Raw genomic sequence first — 21,881 nt, 5'->3', positions numbered from 1 at the left:
GAGGCTCCTTCACATAGGTTTCTCTATTAACACCGGTTTTATTATGAAATATTGTGTACAAGAGTTTAAGTCTTAGTTTTCTTCGGCGAGAGGCACGTAGTTCCCAGTTGAGCCGATTCTTCATGGCACTTGCGCTGTCCTGTCTTCGGAATCGACCTAAGACAAACCTGGCTGCACGCTTTAAATTCGTTCAATGTGCTCAGTGAGCGTCTTGTTTGAATGGTCCCAAACCGCACAGCCATACTCCAAAATAGGTCTGACGCAACTCAGATAAGCAGTGTTTTTTAAATTGACATGCAAACATCGCAAATTGCATTGAATCAAATTCAGTGCTCTACTTGCCCTGCGCACCAAGTCGGCAATGTGCGCGTTCCAGGAACAATCGGATGCCAGCGTTATACCTAAATACTTATTTGCTGCCCCTTTACGTATTAGTTCGTTGTTAATCATGTATCGAGAATCAGTTGGTTTTTTCTTTCTAGTAAAACAAAAATGAATGCACTTTTTGATATTTAAATTCATTTTCCAAGTGGAACACCATGATTCAATTCTTGTCAGGTCTGTTTGTAAGCATGAAATATCGTCAGTAACAATTTTTCTGTACACGACACAGTCATCAGCAAATAACCACACAGAAGATGAAATTCTATCAGAAATTTCGTTTACATAAACCAAGAACAAGAAAAACCGAGCCTTGCGGAACACTTGATGTAAGCTCCTGAGCTCATCTGCCCACTTGCATCTCTGCCTTGTGCTAGGTCTGAAGGTTGCTTGTTGCATGGCAGGGGTTGTGTAATGCATCTAAAACAGTGCTCACAAAAAAAAGAAACATGAGACTTGTGCATACAAAATGGGAAAACATTTATTTCGCTTGCGTTGTGCCCATTCCAAGTCAAGTGTCTTGCATTTTGCCAGACATTCATTTGAACGAGTCAAAACTCTTGTAAAACACAACAAGTTCAATCGCAAGTTCCAGCAAGTTTGTAGTCGACAGTTGGGCGAAATTCTGTCAGGTCAGGTATCGTGGGGTAAACGATGAAAAGCAGTCACTGGCCAAGTCACAGAAGATGGAACTGATGTTTCAGAGCCCATACAATCACTATTCGCAACTGAACAGTGAACAAGAAAAGCTTTGCAAACATCAATTCCATCTTCTTTCACTTTGCCACTGATTTCATCATTTCCAAGATCAATTTAAGGGGGGAAGAGGGTCTTTGAAATGAATTATTATTAATGAAGTCACAACTATGAAATCTTCAGGGAACATGCATTTATGTGTGCCAATTCCAAACATGTAATTCAATTTTATGTACAACAAGTCCTTGTGCACTTATCTGATATGTTGGGTAACATTTGCTGAGAGTTTGAAAGGAATTCTACTGCAGGAAACCTGTTAGATTGCATGCCATTGGTTTCTCTTGACAGCAAGCTGTGCAACAAGGGTGAAATTATCATCCTGCCTGTTATAGACGGTGAGTTATAGGATTTTGAAATCATCAGTTCCTTTTTGTTTATGAAGTGGCAAATTCAAAACCCTCCAACTCAACTTCTATGATTGACCTTATTGCATAGTCTGATGTCAAGACAAGCCAATGTGGCATGCGTCCTAGCAAGTTTCCTGCAGCAAAATTTATTGAGAGCTCTCGGCAAAAAGTTACATAGCATATTATATAAGTGCACAAGGACTTGTTTTCCGTAAAATTCAATCACTCATTTGGTATCAGCATGCAAAAACAGATGTGTTTTGAAGATTCCATTATTGTGACTTCATTGAGAATAATGTTTTTTCTCAGACCAGCTTCCCCCCTTAAAGTGGGTGAAAAAAAATAGAGACGACCAACTCCTCCCCTATTTTGAGTCACCATGCCGCACTGTTGCACAAGGTCCTTGTCGTGCACCTTCACAAAGTGTCGGCCACATCGGGAGCTGTTCTTGTGTGACCCCCACAGCAGCTGTGCGTCGCTCACAGGGCGTCCACAATGCCACACATGATGCGGTCCTGGCTGAGGCAGTGTCCCTGCACGGGTGACTGGCCCTGGCTGGAGCCGGCCGCACCGGCGGCTTGGCTTGGCTGCTGCCACGACGCACTGGGCTCAGGCTCCGGCAGCACGCTCAGGGTATTCTGCAGGATCTCTCGCACCTGCACAGCACGGGGGGGCCTCAGTTATCCTCCCCTCCTGGCGAACTTCATGTACCACCTCTGGCCATGCTTTTCTTTTAAGGCGAAAGCCTTTAATGCCTCATACTGTCGTTAGCAGCCGCGTCAGCAGATGTGTCCGCATTTCGGTTCATCATCATCATCATCATCAGCCTGACTACGCCCTCTGCAGGGCAAAGGCCTCTCCCATGTCCCTCCAATTAACCCTGTCCTTCTTTGCCAGTTGCGGCCACCGTATCCCCGCAAACTTCAAAATCTCATCCGCCCACCTAACTTTCTGCCGCCCCCTGCTACACTTGCCTTCTCTTGGAATCCACTCCGTTACCCTCAAGGACCAGCGGTTATCTTGCCTTCGCATTGCATGCCCTGCCCAAGCCCACTTCGGGCTTGGTTACGTGCCTTATATGGGCATATGCCAATCATTACTTAATCGACACTTGATTGATGGCATCTGAATGATATCGGAACGCGATTTAAGGCATTCTATGATAACTGCATGGTAATTAATGACTAGTTAACCAATTAGCCTAATTAACCTTTCTAGTCAGACCACATAACTAAAATAAATTTTGAGGTAAACTTCATCTTTAAGAGTGGGACACGACAGCATGTTGCAGCACTGCCAAGGAGTCCATGCAACACTCTACCCTGTAGAGCGTGATGCCTTGCCCAAAGGAAACCCAAGGAAAGGACACCTGTCTCTCATATCTTGGTGGACACACGAACCATGCCACAAGAGAAGAAAAATCAAATGAAAATTGGTTTTAAGGAAACTAACACCTGTCTCTCTCATCTCAGTGGCCAAACCTGCCCTAAGGGCTTTAAGGAAAGGAAATATGCCTGTCTTTCATATCTCGGTGTACGTCCAAAAGGGATGCACACCACTGTAAATGTAAAGACAGCACCGTATTCACTAGATGCGTCTTTGTTCATTCCAAGCCATCCAGCTGGCGTGACGGAGTGGTTGCCGTGCTCGTCTCGCACTGCGGAGACCCTGGTTCGATTCCCCAACTCGACCAATTCCCTACTTGATTTTGTTTATTAATTAATGCATGCGGGATTTTTTGCTCACGGCCAACCACGCCGCCGCCGCCGACACCGGCTTTTCTGTGACACGGGGCCCTTAACGCTGTCGCGTTAAAACCGTGTAGGAAATTGGTTGAGTTTGGGAATCGAACCAGGGTCTCCGGAGTGCGAGACGAGCACGCTGACCACTCCGCCATGCCAGCTCGATGGTTTGGAATGAACAAAGGCACGTCTGGTGGATATGGTGTCTTCGTTCCCACCCATCTTCCTCCCTTCCCGTTATGGCGAGGTTCAGGTGTCCACCGAGATATGCAAGAGAGATAGATTTCCTTTCCTCAAAAACCAATTTACCGACGAGCAAAGGCGTAGAGCCAAATGGGTGATGGCGTTCTGTGGACTCCCTGGCAGCGTTGCAAGGCACTGTCGCGTTCCACTCTCAGAGGCGAAGCTTAACATCTTAACCACACATCAGTGACACGAGCAGCAACACCGCGCTTAAGGCTTTCGCCTCACCGCACTTTAGGTCAGCAAAGTGCCCCATGAATTTTTGTTATCTACTCCGTCTCTCGCCACAGTTATGACTAAAACATTCTGTCAATATAGGCAAACACCTCTGCCTACCCTGATGTGGCGGTGGCCTCTGCAGTTGATGGTTTTCTATCTAAATTAACTACAGGGCATAACAACATTCCTGCAACTGCACTCTGGCAGTGTGTGTCTTCAACCTTCCGCTCTCCTCCTTCCTCACTTACTTCAAACAGCTACAATCGTGCTACACGCAACATTGAGGGCGTAACCTTGTAAAGAATCATCGTCCCAACTATTTGAAAATCTCACTGCTAAGTGCGCCAAAACTTTCCTTGGACACGAAACCACATCTCTGCCATCAGACACCAGTACAGCTCTTATTTCCACGAAGACCCTTGTGGGGTACTGGTATAGAAGAGGTGGTGTTATAAAAATAAGAACAATTTTCAGATATGTTCACAGCGCAAGATGTCTCACTACTAGGGATATGCAAATATTCAACAGTTTCAAATAGAGAATCGAATACCCTTTTAAGGGGGGAGCCTGGTCATGAAAAGAAAGTTTTATTAATATAGCCATAGTTATGAAACTTCCAGGGCACATGTATTTTTGTCCACTGATTCTAGCTAAGTCATTTAATTTCATGCAAAGCAATTCCTTGAGCACTCATGCAATTTTTATGCAAGTATTTTGCGAAGAGTTTTGAAGAAATTTTGCTGCAGGAAACTTGCTGAAATGTATGCCGTCGGGATCTCTTAATAGCAAGGAATGCAATAAGGATAAAATTATCATCCTGGTTATCATAGAACTTGAGTTATAGGGTACTGAAGCTGCCACTTCATAAACAGGAATACACACTTTTCTTCTCATTTCTGAAGCGACAACTTCAAAACCCTGTAACTTAAGTTCTATGATAGGCAGGAAGAAAATTTCACCCTTATTGCATTCTTTGGTGTCGAGAGAACCCACTGGCATACATTTCAGCGGGTTTCCCACAAGAAATTTTTTTCAAAGCTCTTCACAAATTACACGCATAAAAATTACATAAGTGCTCAAGGAATTGTTTTACATGAAATTAAATGACATATTTAGGATCAGCATAGAAAAATACATATGCCTTGATTTCTTACCTGCGACTTCATTACTAATTTATTTTTTTTTTCGAGACCAGGCTCCCCCGCCTAAGCTCTACTATCGTTTAGCACATACTGTTTCGGAGCCTCAATAAAACTTCGGTTGGGCCTAGTTGGTACATGTTGCTGTGAAGCTGAAGGCTGCGCAAACACGGGGCGAACCACCGAGAAGAGACACAAAGACACACACAGGCCTGTGTGTGTCTGTTCATTGTGGTTCGTCCCGTGTTTGCGTGACCTTCACGCTTTCAACCCTTTCAGGCGCCATTTTTTGTTTTGACTGAAATCAATTATTATTTCACCTAAGTAGTACACTCAGGCCTCAAGAAAGGGAATGTGTTAGTTTTCGAGCCTGAAAGACCAGCAGGTTAGTTTTTACAACGATGCGGAGAATTGCGTACAAAGTGTCAGATTTGTTAGACATAACAACATCGAAACGTTCTTGTGTGTCAGGTAAACACCCTAGGGATCGTGGAATCACCTTGTGTTTCGAAGATTCACACTACGCTCGAAATTGAGCAAAAACAATCGATGTTTTTCACTCGCGGCAAAATGTGTCTGCACAAAAACGGCGGACAAAGTGCTACCTAGCTCACTCTTCTGAGAAATATTACTTACTGCGTTCGCTGCATGGTATCAAAAAAATGGCTGTGGCTTAGCTTGGTTAAGCCCGGTAATTGCGAAAGTAATATCCGTACCTACGCCATGGTTCAGCTGGTAGTGTAGCTGGTGGTGGTGCTTGTGGTTAAGACTTGTGGTGATGCATCGGTTATACAATCCAATCCATTCCAATCCAATCCAATATGCTAATATGGTAGCTACCGGCCTCGCTACGCGATGGGCTGAAAGTGCAACTAGTATTGCTTTCGCAATAAAAACAACTTATTTGCAACAAGAAGGGTGCTCAATTTGACTGAAATGTTGAAATCTCTGCTAAGTGCTCCAGTCTCTCAGAAAAAGCTGTAAGTTTGCCGCTTACGCAATTGTGTACAAAGCACCTGAAAGGGTTAAAGGTGCACTGAAGAGGATTCTGAACTTGTCTTTTTGCCGCGGGAACTCGATCTACATGTTCCTAGCATTCTTAGAAACTGCGACTTATTGCCCTGTATGGCCGATTTCCCCAATTAAATCGAATTAACGCACAGCTCCCGCCTTTTTTTTTTTTAATTCTCCCTCGTACGGTGGGCGGAGTCGACCAACGCGTGGAGCGCCTTTCACCCAGTCCCGTGGCGGCTTGCCGCTCTGACATCGGCGGAGTAATACGTAGTAGTCTGTAGTAGCAAATAGTCCGCGCGTATTTTTATTTCTTCGGGCTTATTTTGCGGCTATATTATCTGCGAATGAAACTATTTATTCATAGAAACCTAAAAAACAAAATAAAGCGAAAGCAAAGCCTCCACAGGACTGCCTGAAAGGCACTCCACGCGTTGGTCGACTCCGCCCACCGTACGAGGCAGAATTAAAAAAAAGGGTGGGAGCCGGACGTTAATTCGATTTAATTGGGGAAATCGGCCATACAGGGCAATAAGTCGCAGTTTCTAAGAATGCTAGGAATGTGTAGATGGAGTTCCCGGGGCAAAAAGACAAGTTCAGAATCCTCTTCAGTGCACCTTTAACAGTTAACTGTTTCGGAGCTCCGGCCAGCACGGCTTAACGAGGTTTCACTGCAACACACGCGCGCAATGCCGAGGAGAGGAGAGGAGACAGTGACCTTGTCCAGGTGCTTGTGGAAGCGGTGGGCGGTGTCGAGGCGCTGCCGCCGCTGCATGTCGAGCAGCACGCGCAGGGTCTCCCGGGCCTGGTGCGGGCGGAACTCGTTGATGAGGTGGTGCATGTGCACGAAGAGCAGGCTCATGTCCTCCTTCTTCTCGAGCCGCTTGGAGGTGTCCGGGCAGCGGATGAGCACGTCCACCATGTCCAGGAAGTTGACCAGGAGCGAGTGGTTGAGCTTCTTCAGCTCCTTCTTGTGCTCGTAGTTCTGCGGGTAGAGGCGCCGGATGCCCTGGCTCTCCAGGGGCCGGATCACCGGCTCCTCCCCGTGGAAGGGCACCCCAAACATGGAGTAGCCTGCACCCAACCATCCACACACACAAGGTCCATCGTTAGACTACAGGCCGCCTGCAAGTTCTTCTTGTGGTACAAGACATTAATATACATGATGTGTAAGACATTAATATATATATAATTATACATTAATATACATGCAATATTCGCCAAACATGGAGTAGCCTGCACCCATCCACAAGGTCCATCATTAAACTACAGGCACCAAGTTTCCGCTCGCACGTTATTCTTGTGGATGACGTGTAAGACATTGATATACATTAAGATACACATTAGTATACATTAATATACATTAATATACATGCAATATTTGCCAAACATCGACTAGCATGCACCATCCAAAAGCCATTAAACTACACACACCAAATTTCTGCTTGCAGTTTCTTCTTGTGGATGACGTGTAAGACATTAATATACATGACATGTAAGACACTGATATTACATTAAGATACATATTAGTATACATTAATATACATTAATATACATGCGATATTTGCCAAACATGGAGTAGCCTGCACCATCCAAGAGCCATTAAACTACAGACACCAAATTTCCACTCGGAAGTTCTTCTTGTTGGTGACGTGTAAGACATCAATATACATTAATATACATGCGATAATTGCCACACATGGAGTAGCCTGCCCAATCCAAAAGCCATTAAACTACAGACACCAAGTTTCTGCTTGCAAGTTCTTCTTGTCTGGCATTGTTCAATGATGCCTTCTTTTCTATGCTGAAATGACTGCTTCTCAGTTTTCCAGTATTATGTGTACTTTCCTGACTAGTGTTCTTATTCTTATTTTGCAATTGATTCTCGACTTGATCTACACTAGTTATGTGCCTCGCAATGCTCACGCCATCAGCACTGTTCTGTTGTAAACCCCCCCCCCCCCCTGTAATGCCCGTTGACGCTGAGGGTAAATAGATAATAAAAAATTCAGGGAGGCACTTTGTTCACCTAAAGTGCAATGAGGCCAAAGCCTTAAGCGCGGTGTTGCTGCTTGTGTCCCTGATAAGCGGTTAGATGTTAAGCTTCGCCTCTTAAGAGTGGAATGTGACACCGTCTTGCAACGCTGCCAGGGAGTCCACAGAATGCCATCGCCCGTTTGGCTCTATGCCTTGCTCGTGGGTAAATTGGTTTTTGAGGAAAGGAAATGTATCTGTCTGGCATATCTCGGTGGACACCTGAACCTCGCTGTAAGGGAAGGGAGGAAGATGGGAGTGAACGAAGACACCGTATCGACTAGACGCGCCTTTGTTCATTCCAAATCACCGAGCTGGCATGGTGGAGTGGTTAGCGTGCTCGTCTCGCACTCCGGAGACCCTGGTTCGATTCCCCAACTCGACTAATTTCCTACTGGGTTTTATTTATTTATCTGGTCTGACTAGAAACGTTAATTAGGTGAATTGGTTAATTAAGCAATTAACTAAACTCAGTCCCACTTACCTGGAGCATCATTATTACGATCCCATTAATTGGCTGCATGGTTACTAGGCAAAGTACAATGGGCCCGGTTTGAAACTCGCGCACTGTGACGTCACGACCATTTCGACCAACTGAAACAAGGTCAGCATATCCTCGGCAGCCACCCGAGGTCTCGCTTTGGCTATCGGAGTGTAGCTTTCGCAACAAAATGAGTGGCAGGCCCACCTTCGTGCAGTGGCCGAGGTGGCGAAGGCGCTCGTCCGCGCTGCACGTTGTCGTCCGTGTAGAGGCCGACATACTGCATTGGAGGCAGCGGCAGGGAGCTCACCTGCGTCGCCTCTCCCATGGCTGCAGCTTCAGGGGCAGAGGCCTCTCTAGCTGCAAAGAAGGAAAAATCAGGCGTGGTTTAGCTCTGGTTAAGCCTCGTCAGTTGCGTTAGCTGCGACGCTTTTCTAGTCGTGCAGTGTGTTCTTCTGCTGTCTCTCGAGCTCGTTCTCTTTCCAGCTTGGTCCTGTCGCCGTTGCCTCTCTTTAGCGCTCTTCATAACGACAAGATTCCACTGAGGCAAAGCGTGCACGTTTGGACTGTTTCAAGTACTGTTTCAAGGACTGTTTCAAGTATTCCTTTTTTCCCTGCAACAGCGTCCAAATGGAATGGGCTGCCAAACGAAGTTGTAGATGCACACTCTCGAGAACAGTTTTCCGTCCGTCTTGCTAGACATATAAAGCAATAAAATATATAAAGGGAATCTTTTATTACCTACCTGCCATTTTTCACCACTACTTTGTTAACTGTTTTACTGTTTCTACTGTATTGACTACATCTTGTTCCTGCTGGTCTGCGTATGCCACAAGTTTGAGGTTGTGTCCACTCCTACCTTGGTCCAGGTTGGACCGATAGTATGTACAATTAAATAAATAAATAAAGACTGCATAGTTTAAAAAAAAAAAAACTAACAAAATGAGGTCACGTCATATCTTGAGCAAGTCAGTGTCGGCAGAGTCGCATTTCGGTGGGAGAGCTGTTTCTGACCAAAAATTTTTACTAACCATGTTCATTAAGGAATCTTCAGGGAACATGCACTTTTAGTGTACCAATTTCAAAACACCATTCAATTTTCATGTAAACCAAGTTCCTAGTGCAGTCTTGTAACAGATGTAACATTTTTGTGTAACGACCTTTAAAGAAATAGTGGTGCAGGAAACTTGCTAAAATGCATGCCGTTGGTTGCTTCGATATCAAGGAATGCAATAAGGGTACAATCAGTCTGGTAAAAAGACTCAGGCTACGAGGGAAGCCGTAGTGGAGGGCTCCAATAACTTCCACCACCTGGGGTTCTTTCATCACATCTACAGCACAGTGCACAGGCCTCTGGCATTTTGCCTTCAACAAAAGGTGAAATCATCATCCTGGCTACCATAGAACTTGATTTATTGGGTACTAAATTTTCCACTTCAGAAACTGCGGAAAAACTTTTCTTGTCGCACGTCTTTGCACCTTTCATCCTTGTGTTCATTCCCAGTTTTTTTTTCTTCATAATGTTCTTCCTCACTGACAGCATAGATAGAAATGACAGAATTTACTTGAACCAAAAACTGCATGAAGCTGTCGTCAATCTCCATTTAAGAGGAAAAACTGGACCTGGTCAAAACATCTAATGCAGCAGACAAATATAATTCAGAGTGTGGTGGAAACCCGTCCGGGAAATTCAAACATGTGGAAAAACAAGCACTTGCCTCAAACAGCGAAAAAAAAAAATTAAAAGTAACACACATTTTTATGTGCTCTTCTTGGAAAGCACTTGCTTTTCCATACGTCTCCATGTTAGTGGCGGTGGTTGCTTAACGTGTTTATTAAAACAGCCTGTATGTTAGGTGTTTAACAGGTCGTGGGTGAAGGTGAAGGGGGCGCGTTGCAGTTCCAGGTCCCGGCAGTGGTGGGGGGAAAGGATAGGCGGGGGACTGGAAGGCTGCGTGGCACTGTGTAAGGCAGTGTTCTCTGTCTCCATATGTGTGTGGACAGTTTGGGCACGGAGGTGTGGAAGTGTGCCGGTACAGATAGTTTGGCTGGTGCAAGTAGGAGATTAAACTGTATTCGGCGAAGAATGCGAGCTTCACGAATCGATAAGGATGGATATGACGGTGCCAAATAGGCTAAGTCCAATTTTTGCTGCGCGTAATATTCGTCAACAGTGCGTTTGTAAGCCCCGACCGCCTGCTCCGTCGGTGGGCTCGTCCATGGGATCCCCGGCGCCCGGTGTACAGTTTCGCAGGCAAGCCGGTGAGCCAGCTCATTGCCGGGGATGCCCATGTCACCAGGGATCCACCAAAGGGTCACCGGTCGTGGGCTTAATGCTAAGAGGGCGGCATCTAAGGCCGGTCGAGTAGGGAAAGGGAGGGCTTTTCATGGAAGGCACGCAGAGCTGCCTGCGAGTCTGTATAGACAGCGTATTGGGGGCGGGGGGTAGGGTGGCAATGTGTGTTATGGCAGCGGCAATCCCGTGTATTTCTAGGGCGAGCGTGGAGGGTGGGGAAGTGTATGGACCGGTTGTGTGAGTGCTGGTTGTAGAGAGGCAAGGGTGGAGGAAGAAGGCTGCTGCGGAGCCTGCGGTTTCCGTGAGACGGGCGTCTGTGTAGGCCACTGCCGCAGCGTCCAAAGGTGGCTTGTGGTTGTAAGCGTATGCCTGGCGGCGGCCTGCGTGTGTGTGTGTGTGTGTGTGTGTGTGTGTGTGCTGACATGTTACGTGGAATGGGTGCGAAGCGGAGGTTAGGGGGGTAGATCATAGACTGCAGTGGGTCTGGGAAAGACTTGGGTGAGTAGGGAGTCTGGGATAGTATCCACCGCCCAGCTGGTGAACTGAACAGGCGGATGATTTGTCTCTCCCAGTGCAGGTTAAGGAGGGCTTGAAGGGGATGGAAAAGGACTGTTCTGTACAGGGTGTCTGTAGAAGCCTTAGGGGGGAGCCCTAGTGTTGCTTTGTACAGTGTACTGAAGGCCCAGGTTTGTTTGTCTTGTTGTGTGCTTGTAAGGGGGCAGTAAGGAATGTACAGGAATTTGTTCAGGGCCAGTGCCTGAGAAGGCAACTGGCAAATGTTTCTGAGAGGACGGCATGTTTTAAGACTACACGGCGAAGTAAGTGTCTGATTGAGTGGCATGTGCATATGGACTGATTGATGGCAGAGGTGAAAGTGTTGGAGGTCAGCGGCATACCCAGGATGCGACAAGAATCGACGCGGGGGATGTGCTGTACGGCGAGGGTGAGGGAGATGGAGGGGTTCATCGTCCGTTGATATTTACTGCGTGTTATGAGTAGAAGTTCAGATTTCTCCGGAGCGGGCTGCAGGCCCGCTTGGGAGGAAATGGTGTTAAGTGCATGTTGGAGTGTGGTTTGGACCTCTCCCAGTGAGCCAGTGGTGACCCACAAGGTTAGATCGTCTGCATAGAAGAGGAAATGAAGGTCGGGAATATCGGCTAGGGCCCGGGCGAGCGGGACCACACCTAGGTTAAAGAGAATGGGAGAGAGGACGGCACCCTGTGGAGTGCCACGAGTGAGTGGGATGGGCTGAGAGAGTTTGTCGAGATGGCAGATATGGGCAGAGGGGTGGGAGAGGAAAGCTCTTATGTAATTGTTCATGCTGCATCCGATCTGCGTGTCAGCTAGCATGGTGAGGATGTGGTCGTGTGATATGTGGTCGAAAGCCTTGCGTATGACAACTGTTACCAAGGCTTTGACCTGCGCAGCGTCTGGAGCATTCGTGTTAAAGAAGGTGTGTTCAAGGAGAAGGAAAAGGTCTTGTGTGGACAGTGCTCGGCGAAAGCCAATGAGGGTGGGGGGGGGAGAGATAGTTGGTGGCCTAAAGATGGGAAGTCAGGCGGTTAAGCACCATGTGCTCCATGAGCTTGCCCACGCAGGAGGTGAGGGAAATAGGACGGAGGTTATTGATGGTGGAGGGTTTATTGGGTTTCGGTATGAATGAGACCAGGGACAATGTCCAGTCCACTGGCAGGGTGCCAAAGGTCCAGACGTCGTTGATGACAGTAAGAAGAAATGTTTGGTATTCGGGAGGAAGGTTCTTGAGAGTTGTGTATGTGATTCTGTCTGCACCGTGGGGAGAGTGTGTGACTTTTGAATGCTGTGTCAAGTTCTGTGTGTGAAGGGGATGTCTAGTGCGGGAAGGGCTGGGCCATGATATGGTGAGTTTAAACAGGATTGTGAGGGTGAGAAATAAAGTTGTTGGAGGTCAGTGAAAACCTCTGGTGGAATATGAAGGCGACGAGGCGTTCGAGAGTGGGTATGGGATGGGGTTGCAGTCCTAGAAGGGAGCGGAGAAGATGCCAGGATGATTTTTGATGCAACTTTCCGTCTAAGCAGTCGCATGTTCATGTCCAGTCTCTTGCAGTGGGAGATAATGTCGTTGCGGAGTGCTTGTATTCTGTCGCGGAGCTGTGTGTCGTGTGGTTGTGTAGCTAATGCGCATTGGAGATGTTTCCTCCACTTCCAAAGTCCTAGGAGGTGATGATCAGGGTTGTTATGGGGAGCAGGATTGAAAATTTCATGTGTGGCTCGTGACTGGGTGTTTCTTAGATGAGCGACCCATGAAGTGTTGCCAGAGGGGCGAGACGAGGGTGGGGGTAAGAACCGGCGAAAGTCTGACCACGAAGTGTGTCACACCTTCGCCCTGCGTCAGGGGTGTTGTGCGGGTATGTCGATAACAAGTATGGAATGGTCACTAAGCAGGTATGTGTCAGTATTGTGCCAAGTAACATATGGGACATATAGAGCGAGGTCAGGTCGGGTGTGGTGTCTCTTTGATAGAAGGAACCCTGTCTAGCGGGGCGTAAAAAGTCATTCAGCAAGGAGTAGTGTCGAGAGTATATGTGATTGTGGAGTAAACGTCCTGCTTTGTGTGTGGTTCTGTAGCCCCACTGTATGTGTGGTGCGTTAAGTCGCCTGCAACAAGGAGCGGGGAAGTGATGGTTTGGAGGGAGTCAAAGAGGTGGGGTAGGAGGGAATGCTGTTTGGGGAGGATTCTAGAAGTTAATGAGACTGCTAGGAGCGGATGCAGGTGCGAAGAAGAGCTCGACGGCAACTAGATGCTGTGCAAATATATCAGGAATTTGGAGGACTGAGAATTTGAGGTCCCTTCGGTTATATGTTGAGACCAGTGGGGTTCAATCCACAGGACTCGCTCTGTATCTGGGGGAGGGTGTGTTCGCCTCTGGTGCCCTCCAGATGCATCGGCACTTCCATTGGAGAAAGCTATGGTAGGGGGGGCGTGTCGTAGTCTGATGCGTCCTCAAGGGTGGGGGCTCTGAAGACGGCCACAGGGCTTTTTATTTTTGAGGGGTGGGGGGTAAGATGGGGAGGAGACGGCTGTAAGTGTATGCTGGATCTGTTCCATGAATTCTGCCTGCTTGGTGGTGGCGTTGGAGTGTGTAGTGACTAGGGTAGTGAGTTGAGTGATCTGCAGTGTTTGTGCCTGGACGCCCTTGAGACACGCATGAAGTATCTCGCCTCTCTCTTTGACATGTCGCCTTGAGTCACATTCATCACTGATGGTATTTTTTAACCGCACACCAGTCCTGCACCTCAAGTTTACGAAGCACCGGTTTCCGAGTTCACCCTTTTTCGCCACAGCGCTGCAGCTGAACATTTACAGGCCTCATAGACTCCCCTCTCCCATGTTGATTTATTTTCCTTTTTTATGTGTTCAGTTCTGTAATATAAGGCTAGTTAGTCAAGGGAGAGGCATAGTGGTAAAATAAAACATACTGTAACGGCGCGCATCCGAGCTCTGCTGTTGCCCGATGTGCACGCGGGCCAGCTGACGGGCTTCTTCAGCACGTTGGGCAACCTTCGCCACCGACAGGTTGACTACAAACCCGGTGACCAAGTCTGGGTGTGGACTCCTGTTCGTCGCCAAGGCTTGTGCGAGAAACTGCTCTGCCGCTATTTTGGCCCTTACAGAGTGGTACGGCGTGTGAGTGAGGTTAACTATGAAGTGGTTCCGGACGGTGCTGCACAACCGCGACGCCGACAGCCCGACTCTGACATTGTGCACGTTGTGCGGCTTAAACCGTACTATACACGGTAACGCAACCGTGCTGATGTTTTCGCGCGCTTCAGTTGTGACACTTCACTTGATTTTTTGTTTATTTTTTGTTTCACCCTTACGTCGACAGCGACAGCGCTCTTTTTTTTTTTTTTCTTCATAAGGGGGGGGGGAATAATGCCACCTAGTATTGCCAGGTGGCGCATACGAAGTAGGGCGACGACGACGAAGTACGGCTCGCGCCGTGGGGAATCTGTCGCTTTGTAGCCCCAGCTGGCCTGGCCTTCCCTTTCGTGCCTGCTAATAAAGCCCCCTTCATCAGCAAGTACGCTACAATACATTGACGTTTCGGGACCCGTAGGGATCCCGAAAAGTCGTTTTTTAGAAACCAAAAAGATGGTTATCTTTTGGCGAGTGTAGGTTTTATTTTACCACTGTAAGGCTAGTTATCGGCTCGTTGCGCTGTTCAGAAGAGTACAAGTAAAAAACAAATAATGAAAACATGTGCAGGACATAAACAGCCGTCACATGAGAATTTTAGCTACCTGCTTGGCTTTAGAGAGTTTTAACTCATTGCCGCACCCATCGTTGCCGGCTAGCTTAGCCGAGTTGGCCGTCTGATTGTAGCTTCCGTAGTTAACACAGATAGCGTGGGTCGGTGCTAAACCACACTCTGTGGCACTAAACATGTACTCTGAATCCCCCATGGAACCAAACAACAGTCTTCTAGGGAACCAAAAAGAAAAAGAAACAGCATTACCGCACAACTTTCACTAAACCAGGTTGGACCTCTTTTTCAGCCACGACAAAACAAACAAAAAACAAAAACGCAACAAAGCTTTTCGTGCACACTTTTTCTGTGCCCACAAAAGTATCCCCTTGCACGTGTATCGCCGTTGATCTGCACGAAGTGCGAGCTGCCACCAGAAAACAAGGCTGAAGCTCTTCCGACGCCATGCAACGTTTACACAGAGCAAGGCAGTTTGTTACCTGTGCGGAAGGGACGCTTCGTTCAGCAGAAGTTCCCTTGGAAGAGAAAAGGCAGCCAATCTACACTCGCAACACACACCAACCACACCGAAACGAACGGCACTGCTGCTAGTACAGCGCTTCACGGCGTTCACTTGGCGTTCACATCAACAGAAGCACGGTAACTTCTTTCATACCTTTAACAATGCTTTGGTTTGGCTTGACTTGGCTTGACACGACTTGACCGAAATAAAAGTGATGGCTATGGTGATGCTGATGCTGGTACGGGGTGATACTGTTCTGATTCAGGCTAAGAAAAGCAATATAAAGATTTCAAAAAAAGTCGAAAAAGTACTATTATGAAACGTTATGTATAGTTCCCATATCCACCACACCCACTAGGCACTAGGCACCACACCCGAGCCACGTGAAGAATTTTCAAACATGAAAAGAAGTGTTGCCATGAGCCACCACAGGAAATCCCCGTTTAACAACAACAAAAAAAAAAGTCGTTGAATGTGTATACACATAGACTATTCATGAATATGCGCTGAAGTGCTGCCCATGAGGCTCGACATGACCGCTTAGGTCTGCAATTTTGACGACACGAACAGTTCTCTTCTCAAGGAAGGCCATCATTTCATTAAGACACGTTGTAAAAAAAAATAGCATTTTTCTTGAAGTACAGTGTTCTAGAAGACCTTGTGTCAAGAGCGAAGCGCGTTTAGACGGGAGGAGCTGAAGAATTTTTCTTCCTCCAAGAGCTGAAGAAAGAAATATCGTATATCTTCCGCCGCTGGTCATGTGCAGAATATTCAGCGTTTATCTTTTTCTACGCGCTCTACCACAGCAACTACCATTTGTGTTCATATATTTTTCCGGCACCGCACACATCGCCCCATTTAGGTAATGATAAGAAGACTGAAACCATTTTCGCTCGAACCGAAAGATACAAATACTCACCTTAATTTGGTCTTGGCTTTTGCAGAGTGGAAATCACTTCCGTCTAGTATTGATCCCCAAGCAACCACAGGTATCCGTCGTACGTCCGAGCCAGACGTCCTAACGTCCTGCGCCGAGATCGGACGTCCGTCGGACACACGAACGCAGTTCGGCTTTGGATATCCTTTGCAGTACGTCCGTTGAAGGTACGGACTGTGTCCACTTTTGTATATCCATATGAGAGACGAGGTGTACGTCCGAAGGATGTAAGGAAGAGTATTTTCCCGGGCCATGAGTATAGAGGTTTTTCTCCACAAAGAATTCGCGCCTTTCATGTATGTATACTGTCTATACAATGCAGTTTGCTTTTTTAGCCACGAAAAACTTATTCTGCAAATCTGCTTTGAAGAAATTATTTGCATCAGTTGGAGGGTTTGACGCGAAGACGTTTCTAAATGGTGCGATTCCCCTCCTACCTTGAGTGGAAGAGCCGCCAACAAGCTAAATTAATTTAAGGGGAGAAGCAGTTCTTGCAGAATTTTGCAGCAACTCAATTACTAGTTGTCGATTTCTTGAATAAACCTCAGTTGCTAGTTTGCGCCCGTCCCGTCTTCTTTCTTGTGATTGTCTCATGTGCGCATCCCATCTTTCTAAAGTATCTGTCGCATATATCTCGGCGGACACCTAAACCGCGCCGTAAGGGAAGGAAGGTAGGAGTGAAAGAAGAAAGAGAGAAAGGTGCCGTAGTGGAGGTCCCCGGATTAATTTCGACCACCTGGGGATCTTTAACGTGCACTGACATCGCACAGCATACGGGCGCCTCTTATTAGCTCGATCGCTTATTCCTGTTTTCAACCCTTTGTGCTGGATATCTGTTAAGGAAGGAAGGGAAAACTTTATTTTCACTAATTCTTTTTCTTGCGGTTTGGGGGCATCTTCAGAGATGTCCTGGTTCTATCCCCAGGAGCCTTCTCTGTCGAAGTCGTCCGCCTCTAATCAATGGTCGGTTGCCCTCAGCCCAGGGCTCCGCTGGCCACTGCCGCCCGTTGAGCTCTCTGTACCAGACCTTGTTGGTCTTCACAGCGGTCGCTGGACAGCAGAGTCTCCCACTGCTCCGCACTCGGGTTTTGTATTTTGGGGACCACGTCTATGTTTTGGCAGGCCCATGTGATGTGATATAGAGTAGGTTTTTCGTCGCACCAGGGCCATTTGTCCGTGTATATCGTAGGGTGCATTTTGTTTAGTATATGTATACGTTTGGGAAAGAGCCTGTTTGTAATTGTCTCCAAGTGACAGCTTCCTCTCTGCTGAGAGATTTGTGCGGTGGGGGATTGTATATTTGTTAAGTTTTCTTCGATGAATCTCCCCACCCCCCTCCTATGCAATGTCCGTAAGAGCCCTTAGGGTATTCAAATAAGATAAAAAAATTATAAATAAATCAATAAATACAAAACACTGCTCGCGCGTCTTCCCCAACCCTCAGAAGTGTGGGCGCCGCAGTGGCCGCCGCCACTCGGAAAGGCGGCGTTGACCCCTTCAAATAATGACTGCGCCCTGCGAGGGGGCGCGCGCATCGAGGCACCCTAGGCACTCCAGCCTGAGCCAGCAAGCGTGAGGACACGGAGGAAGGAAGACTCAGGAGAGACCCTCGCTATCCCATCTGCACTCCAGAAAGTGTGCCGGAAGTGAAGCGCTTTCGCAAGGACTACCGGATGTAATAAGGGAGTAATTACTCACTGACATCCACCCGAGCGCAGCCATACGGCTACAAAGGAAAGCTTTCTCAGAAACTTCGCAGTTGAAGAAAAATTCGTCCTGGTTCGGAGTTCGAACCCCGGGACCACCGCTACACCGGAGCAGTCGCTCTACCAAATGAGCTAACCGGGACGGCAAGCTTATGGTAGGACGAGAGCGAATTGATCAGTAACTCGAAGTGGGAACAGTGTTGGTCAAATGTTTAGGGGAATCCCCCAATGTGGAGTAGATTTGTAATCTTCTTTAACTACGAAGTTTCTGAGAAGCTGTATAGCTTTCCTTTGTAGCCGTACGGCTGCGCTCGGGTGGATGTCAATGAGTAATTACTCCCTTATTTCAAATCTACTCCACCTTGGTGGATTCCCCTAAACACTTGACCGACTACTGGGTGTACTTGGACGCCGGCACAGCCAATAGCAAGGCTGGGCGCAGTGGCGTCGTCTCCTGCATTGTCTCCTGCGCATGTGCACGAGACAAGGGTTCAGAAAATGTGACTTAGCCCTCCTCTCCTGATTTATTTCCTTCCTTCATGCGTAAGGATGTCGCACCAACAACGCCGCCACTCGGGATGTAAGAATATGTTCTTACACTGTGCCATCACCTAAGCGTTCGAGGAAGGAGCGGCAGTCGGAGGCCGCTTCTTTAATGCCCGTTTCACATGCTGCGAATTTTACTGCCCGCCACTGCGAATTCGTTCGATGCGCGGCGGGAGGGGGAAAAATTAAAATTGGTTTTGGGGAAAGGAAATGACGCAGTAACTGTCTCGCATAGCCGGTCAAGCCGCAGACGGCTTGCGAACGATTTCCGTCCGGTTGGAATTTGTGCGCATACCGAACAAATTCGCACTGTCGGGCGGTGAAATTCGCAGCATGTGAAACGGGCCTAAAGTGTGGTTCATACGCAAGCGACTGAGCGGCGCGTCGCAGCTAAAATTTCCATATTGTTGGAATCTCGTCGCTCATCGCAGCGACGACTCAAAACAGGTTCTTCCGCCGCGGCGCCAGGATTCGCTAGCATTTTCGCTTGCATGTGAGGCAGGTGGCACCGGAGAGCGTCCAGCAATAATCCGAATCCGACCTATCTAGTGAAGCAGCGCAACGGCACGAGGCCAAAGGAAGAAAGGGACAAACACAGCGTTGAAATGACAACAAATGTTTATTCTGGATGCTATCAGCATATATATACATTAGCACCTTAGAAAAAACAAAAAGAAACAGAGAGGAGCGGAAAGTTTCAAACCCTGTCACTATGCGCATGCAGCTGTATCGCGTATACATCGATCATATGATATCAGATAGTTGTGCTCTTTCAACGAAATGGCTACGGAAGGGGTGCTGATACAATTCGCACCCAGCTTCATGATTTCAGATGCTTCGATAATCTCACGTGTAAGATTATCCTTGTGTTTGGTAACTACTTGGCTGTTTTTGAATACTGGAAAACATGAACACTCACTACAGGGAATACCTATGTGACGGGCCGCGTTCTTATTTATTTATTTATTTATTTATTTATTTATTTATTTATTTATTTATTTATTTATACATACTGCAGCGCAATTATATGCGCTATGGCAATAGTGGGAAAAACACAAAATGCAAGGTAACAAAATGCAGCAAAATGTACAAAGTGAGCACTACAAAAAAGTTAAAATCATAAACGAAATATCAAACAAGAAAGGAACTGTTAACAACAGGGTAAGAATACACAGCTATTATGCGTCTCCAACGGCAGTTACAAAGTTTTGAAATGGACAAGAACGAATGGATCCAGGTAGAGAATTCCAGGCTTCTATTGAACGGGGAAAAAAACTGAATTTGAACAAATTAGCATGCGCAAAATACGGTATCAAATTAAGCTCGTGATGACTTCTTGTAGATGATAATGGTGCAAAGTTAATGTAGTGGTTAGCTGAGAGCCTTACTGAGGAATTGACGATACAATGTAAGAATTTTAATGATTCAGTGTGGCGACGGGCAGACAGCGTGGTTAAATTCAATGAGAGAAGTGTAGAAGAGGGTGAAAAATCGCGATCATAACGATGACATATAAAACGCACAGCTTTCTTCTGGACTGCTTAACATGTTAATTTCGAATTGCTTGTACGGGTTCCACACTACAGCTGCGTAATCAAGAACAGGGCGGATTAGAGATTTAGACAACAGTAGCTTTGTGTCTTTTGGTGAATCGGGTAGCGTGCGTCGTAACCTAGTTTTTTTAGTGCTTTATTACATACGTAATCAATGTGTTTAGACCAAGACATGTTATGCGTGAATACGACACCAATATATTTGTACTGAGAGACCCTATCTACCACACGGACATTGAAAGAGTAACTAAAATGGGAAACGGAAGATTTGTTACAAAAAGACAAGAGAACGGTTTTGTCGAAATTAATTCTCATTTGCCAGGTACTACACCAACTGCAAAACATAGCAAATGACACTTGGAGGTGACGATGATCATTGTTTCCATGCTCCCTAAGTCTTTCATTTGGACAAAGGCCAGTTTGGCCGATGTATGAACCACCACACGTCAACGGGACTGAATACACGACGTTATCTTGGCATGGCACATACTTTATCTTGTGGTTTTTCTTGCATTAATGACCAGATGCCGATCTTTTATCCGGGCCATTTACCCTCGCACGCAAGCCACTCAGTATCACAGGTCCCAGGTAGCACCGAACATTAGAATGTGAGCGGATGTAAGTCATTGCCGCATCACAAGGCAGAAGACTTCTTTGTGGACACGAACCCGTAACGACAGATCACGCCAAGAAGCACCTGCATCGATGTCGTCGTCACGCGCTCTTGCAATGTGAAGACCGTTACCAACTTGTCTAATCACTTCTCGGATCATAAGAGCTGGAGTATCATCACAGATAATGAATGGGTGCTGTCGACGATGAATAATTATGGTTGTTTTGAAGTTTGTTTACCAACGTTTTCTGGGCATGGAACCTCGCGCATGCTCTGAATAAACTTGAATTTTAGCTTAGCCGACAAGTTATGCGAAGTTCATGTCTCCTACGTACCGTGTTTTTATGTAGTTTTGGATAAAAGTTGGTAGAACCGGCAAACAGGGGATAAAATTCTCCAAAAGAGATACAAACAGATTTTAACAGAGCAGGTTGCTGGGCTGCTCGGTCGTTCGTTATCGCAAAACTAGAACAGTCCAAACACCTGCTATCGATTTCATCATCATCATCATCAGCCTGACTACACCCACTGCAGGGCAAAGGCCTCTCCCATGTCTCTCCAATTAACCCTGTCCTTTGTCAGTTGCCGCCACTGTATCCCCACAAACTTCTTAATCTCATCCGCCCACCTAACTTTCTGCCGTCCCCTGCTACGTTTGCTTTCTCTTGGAATCCACTCCGTTACCCTTAAGGACCAGCGGTTATCTTGCCTTCTCATTACATGCCCTGCCCAAGCCCATTTCTTCCTCTTGATTTCAACTAGGATGTCATTAACCCGCGTTTGTTCCCTCACCCACTCCGCCCTCTTTCGATCTCTTAACGTTACACCTATCATTTTCCTTTCCATAGCTCGCTGCGTTGTTCTTAACTTAAGCTGAACCTGATGAAAATTTCTGGGCGGGAACAAACAAAGGACAGCGAAGAAACCACATGGCAAGCGCCTTTTTTTGTTGTGAAAAAGGCGCTTGTCCTGTGGTTTCTTCGCTGTCCTTTGTTTGTTCGCGCCCAGAAATTTTCATCATGAACAACCTACAACTAGCCCAGCTTTCCATTCTGTTAAGCTGAACCCTCTTTGTTAGCCTCCACGTTTCTGCCCCATAGGCAGATCGATTTGGTATAAGCCAAT

General features: G+C 46.8%; 1 protein-coding gene across 1 annotated transcript; it reads right to left on the bottom strand.

Moving 5' to 3' along the window:
* Nucleotides 1-844: 844 nt before the first annotated feature.
* MED7 (mediator complex subunit 7) lies at nucleotides 845-15,576 on the bottom strand. The gene is made up of 4 exons (XM_089564074.1): nucleotides 15,379-15,576; nucleotides 8,561-8,713; nucleotides 6,557-6,912; nucleotides 845-2,140 (listed from the first exon to the last, which is right to left on the bottom strand). Exons 2-4 carry the CDS (start codon nucleotides 8,679-8,681, stop codon nucleotides 1,964-1,966), a joined length of 654 nt encoding a protein of 217 aa, XP_089420200.1. The 5' UTR covers nucleotides 8,682-8,713; nucleotides 15,379-15,576; the 3' UTR covers nucleotides 845-1,963.
* Nucleotides 15,577-21,881: the final 6,305 nt, after the last annotated feature.

Source organism: Amblyomma mixtum, chromosome 10 (genome assembly GCF_055824585.1).
Source record: "Amblyomma mixtum isolate Tamu chromosome 10, ASM5582458v1, whole genome shotgun sequence".
NCBI lineage: Eukaryota > Metazoa > Arthropoda > Arachnida > Ixodida > Ixodidae > Amblyomma > Amblyomma mixtum.
This window is presented reverse-complemented; position numbering and strand designations above follow the sequence as displayed.

What these genes read in the sequence shown, in the direction of transcription:
- MED7 (XM_089564074.1), bottom strand. Translation starts at nt 8,681, where the DNA reads ATGGGAGAGGCGACGCAGGTGAGCTCCCTGCCGCTGCCTCCAATGCAG. An exon ending in ACCTCGGCCACTGCACGAAG is followed by an intron (nt 6,913 to 8,560) that starts GTGGGCCTGCCA and finishes GGTTGGGTGCAG; the next exon opens with GCTACTCCATGTTTGGGGTG. An exon ending in TCCACAAGCACCTGGACAAG is followed by an intron (nt 2,141 to 6,556) that starts GTCACTGTCTCC and finishes CGTGCTGTGCAG; the next exon opens with GTGCGAGAGATCCTGCAGAA.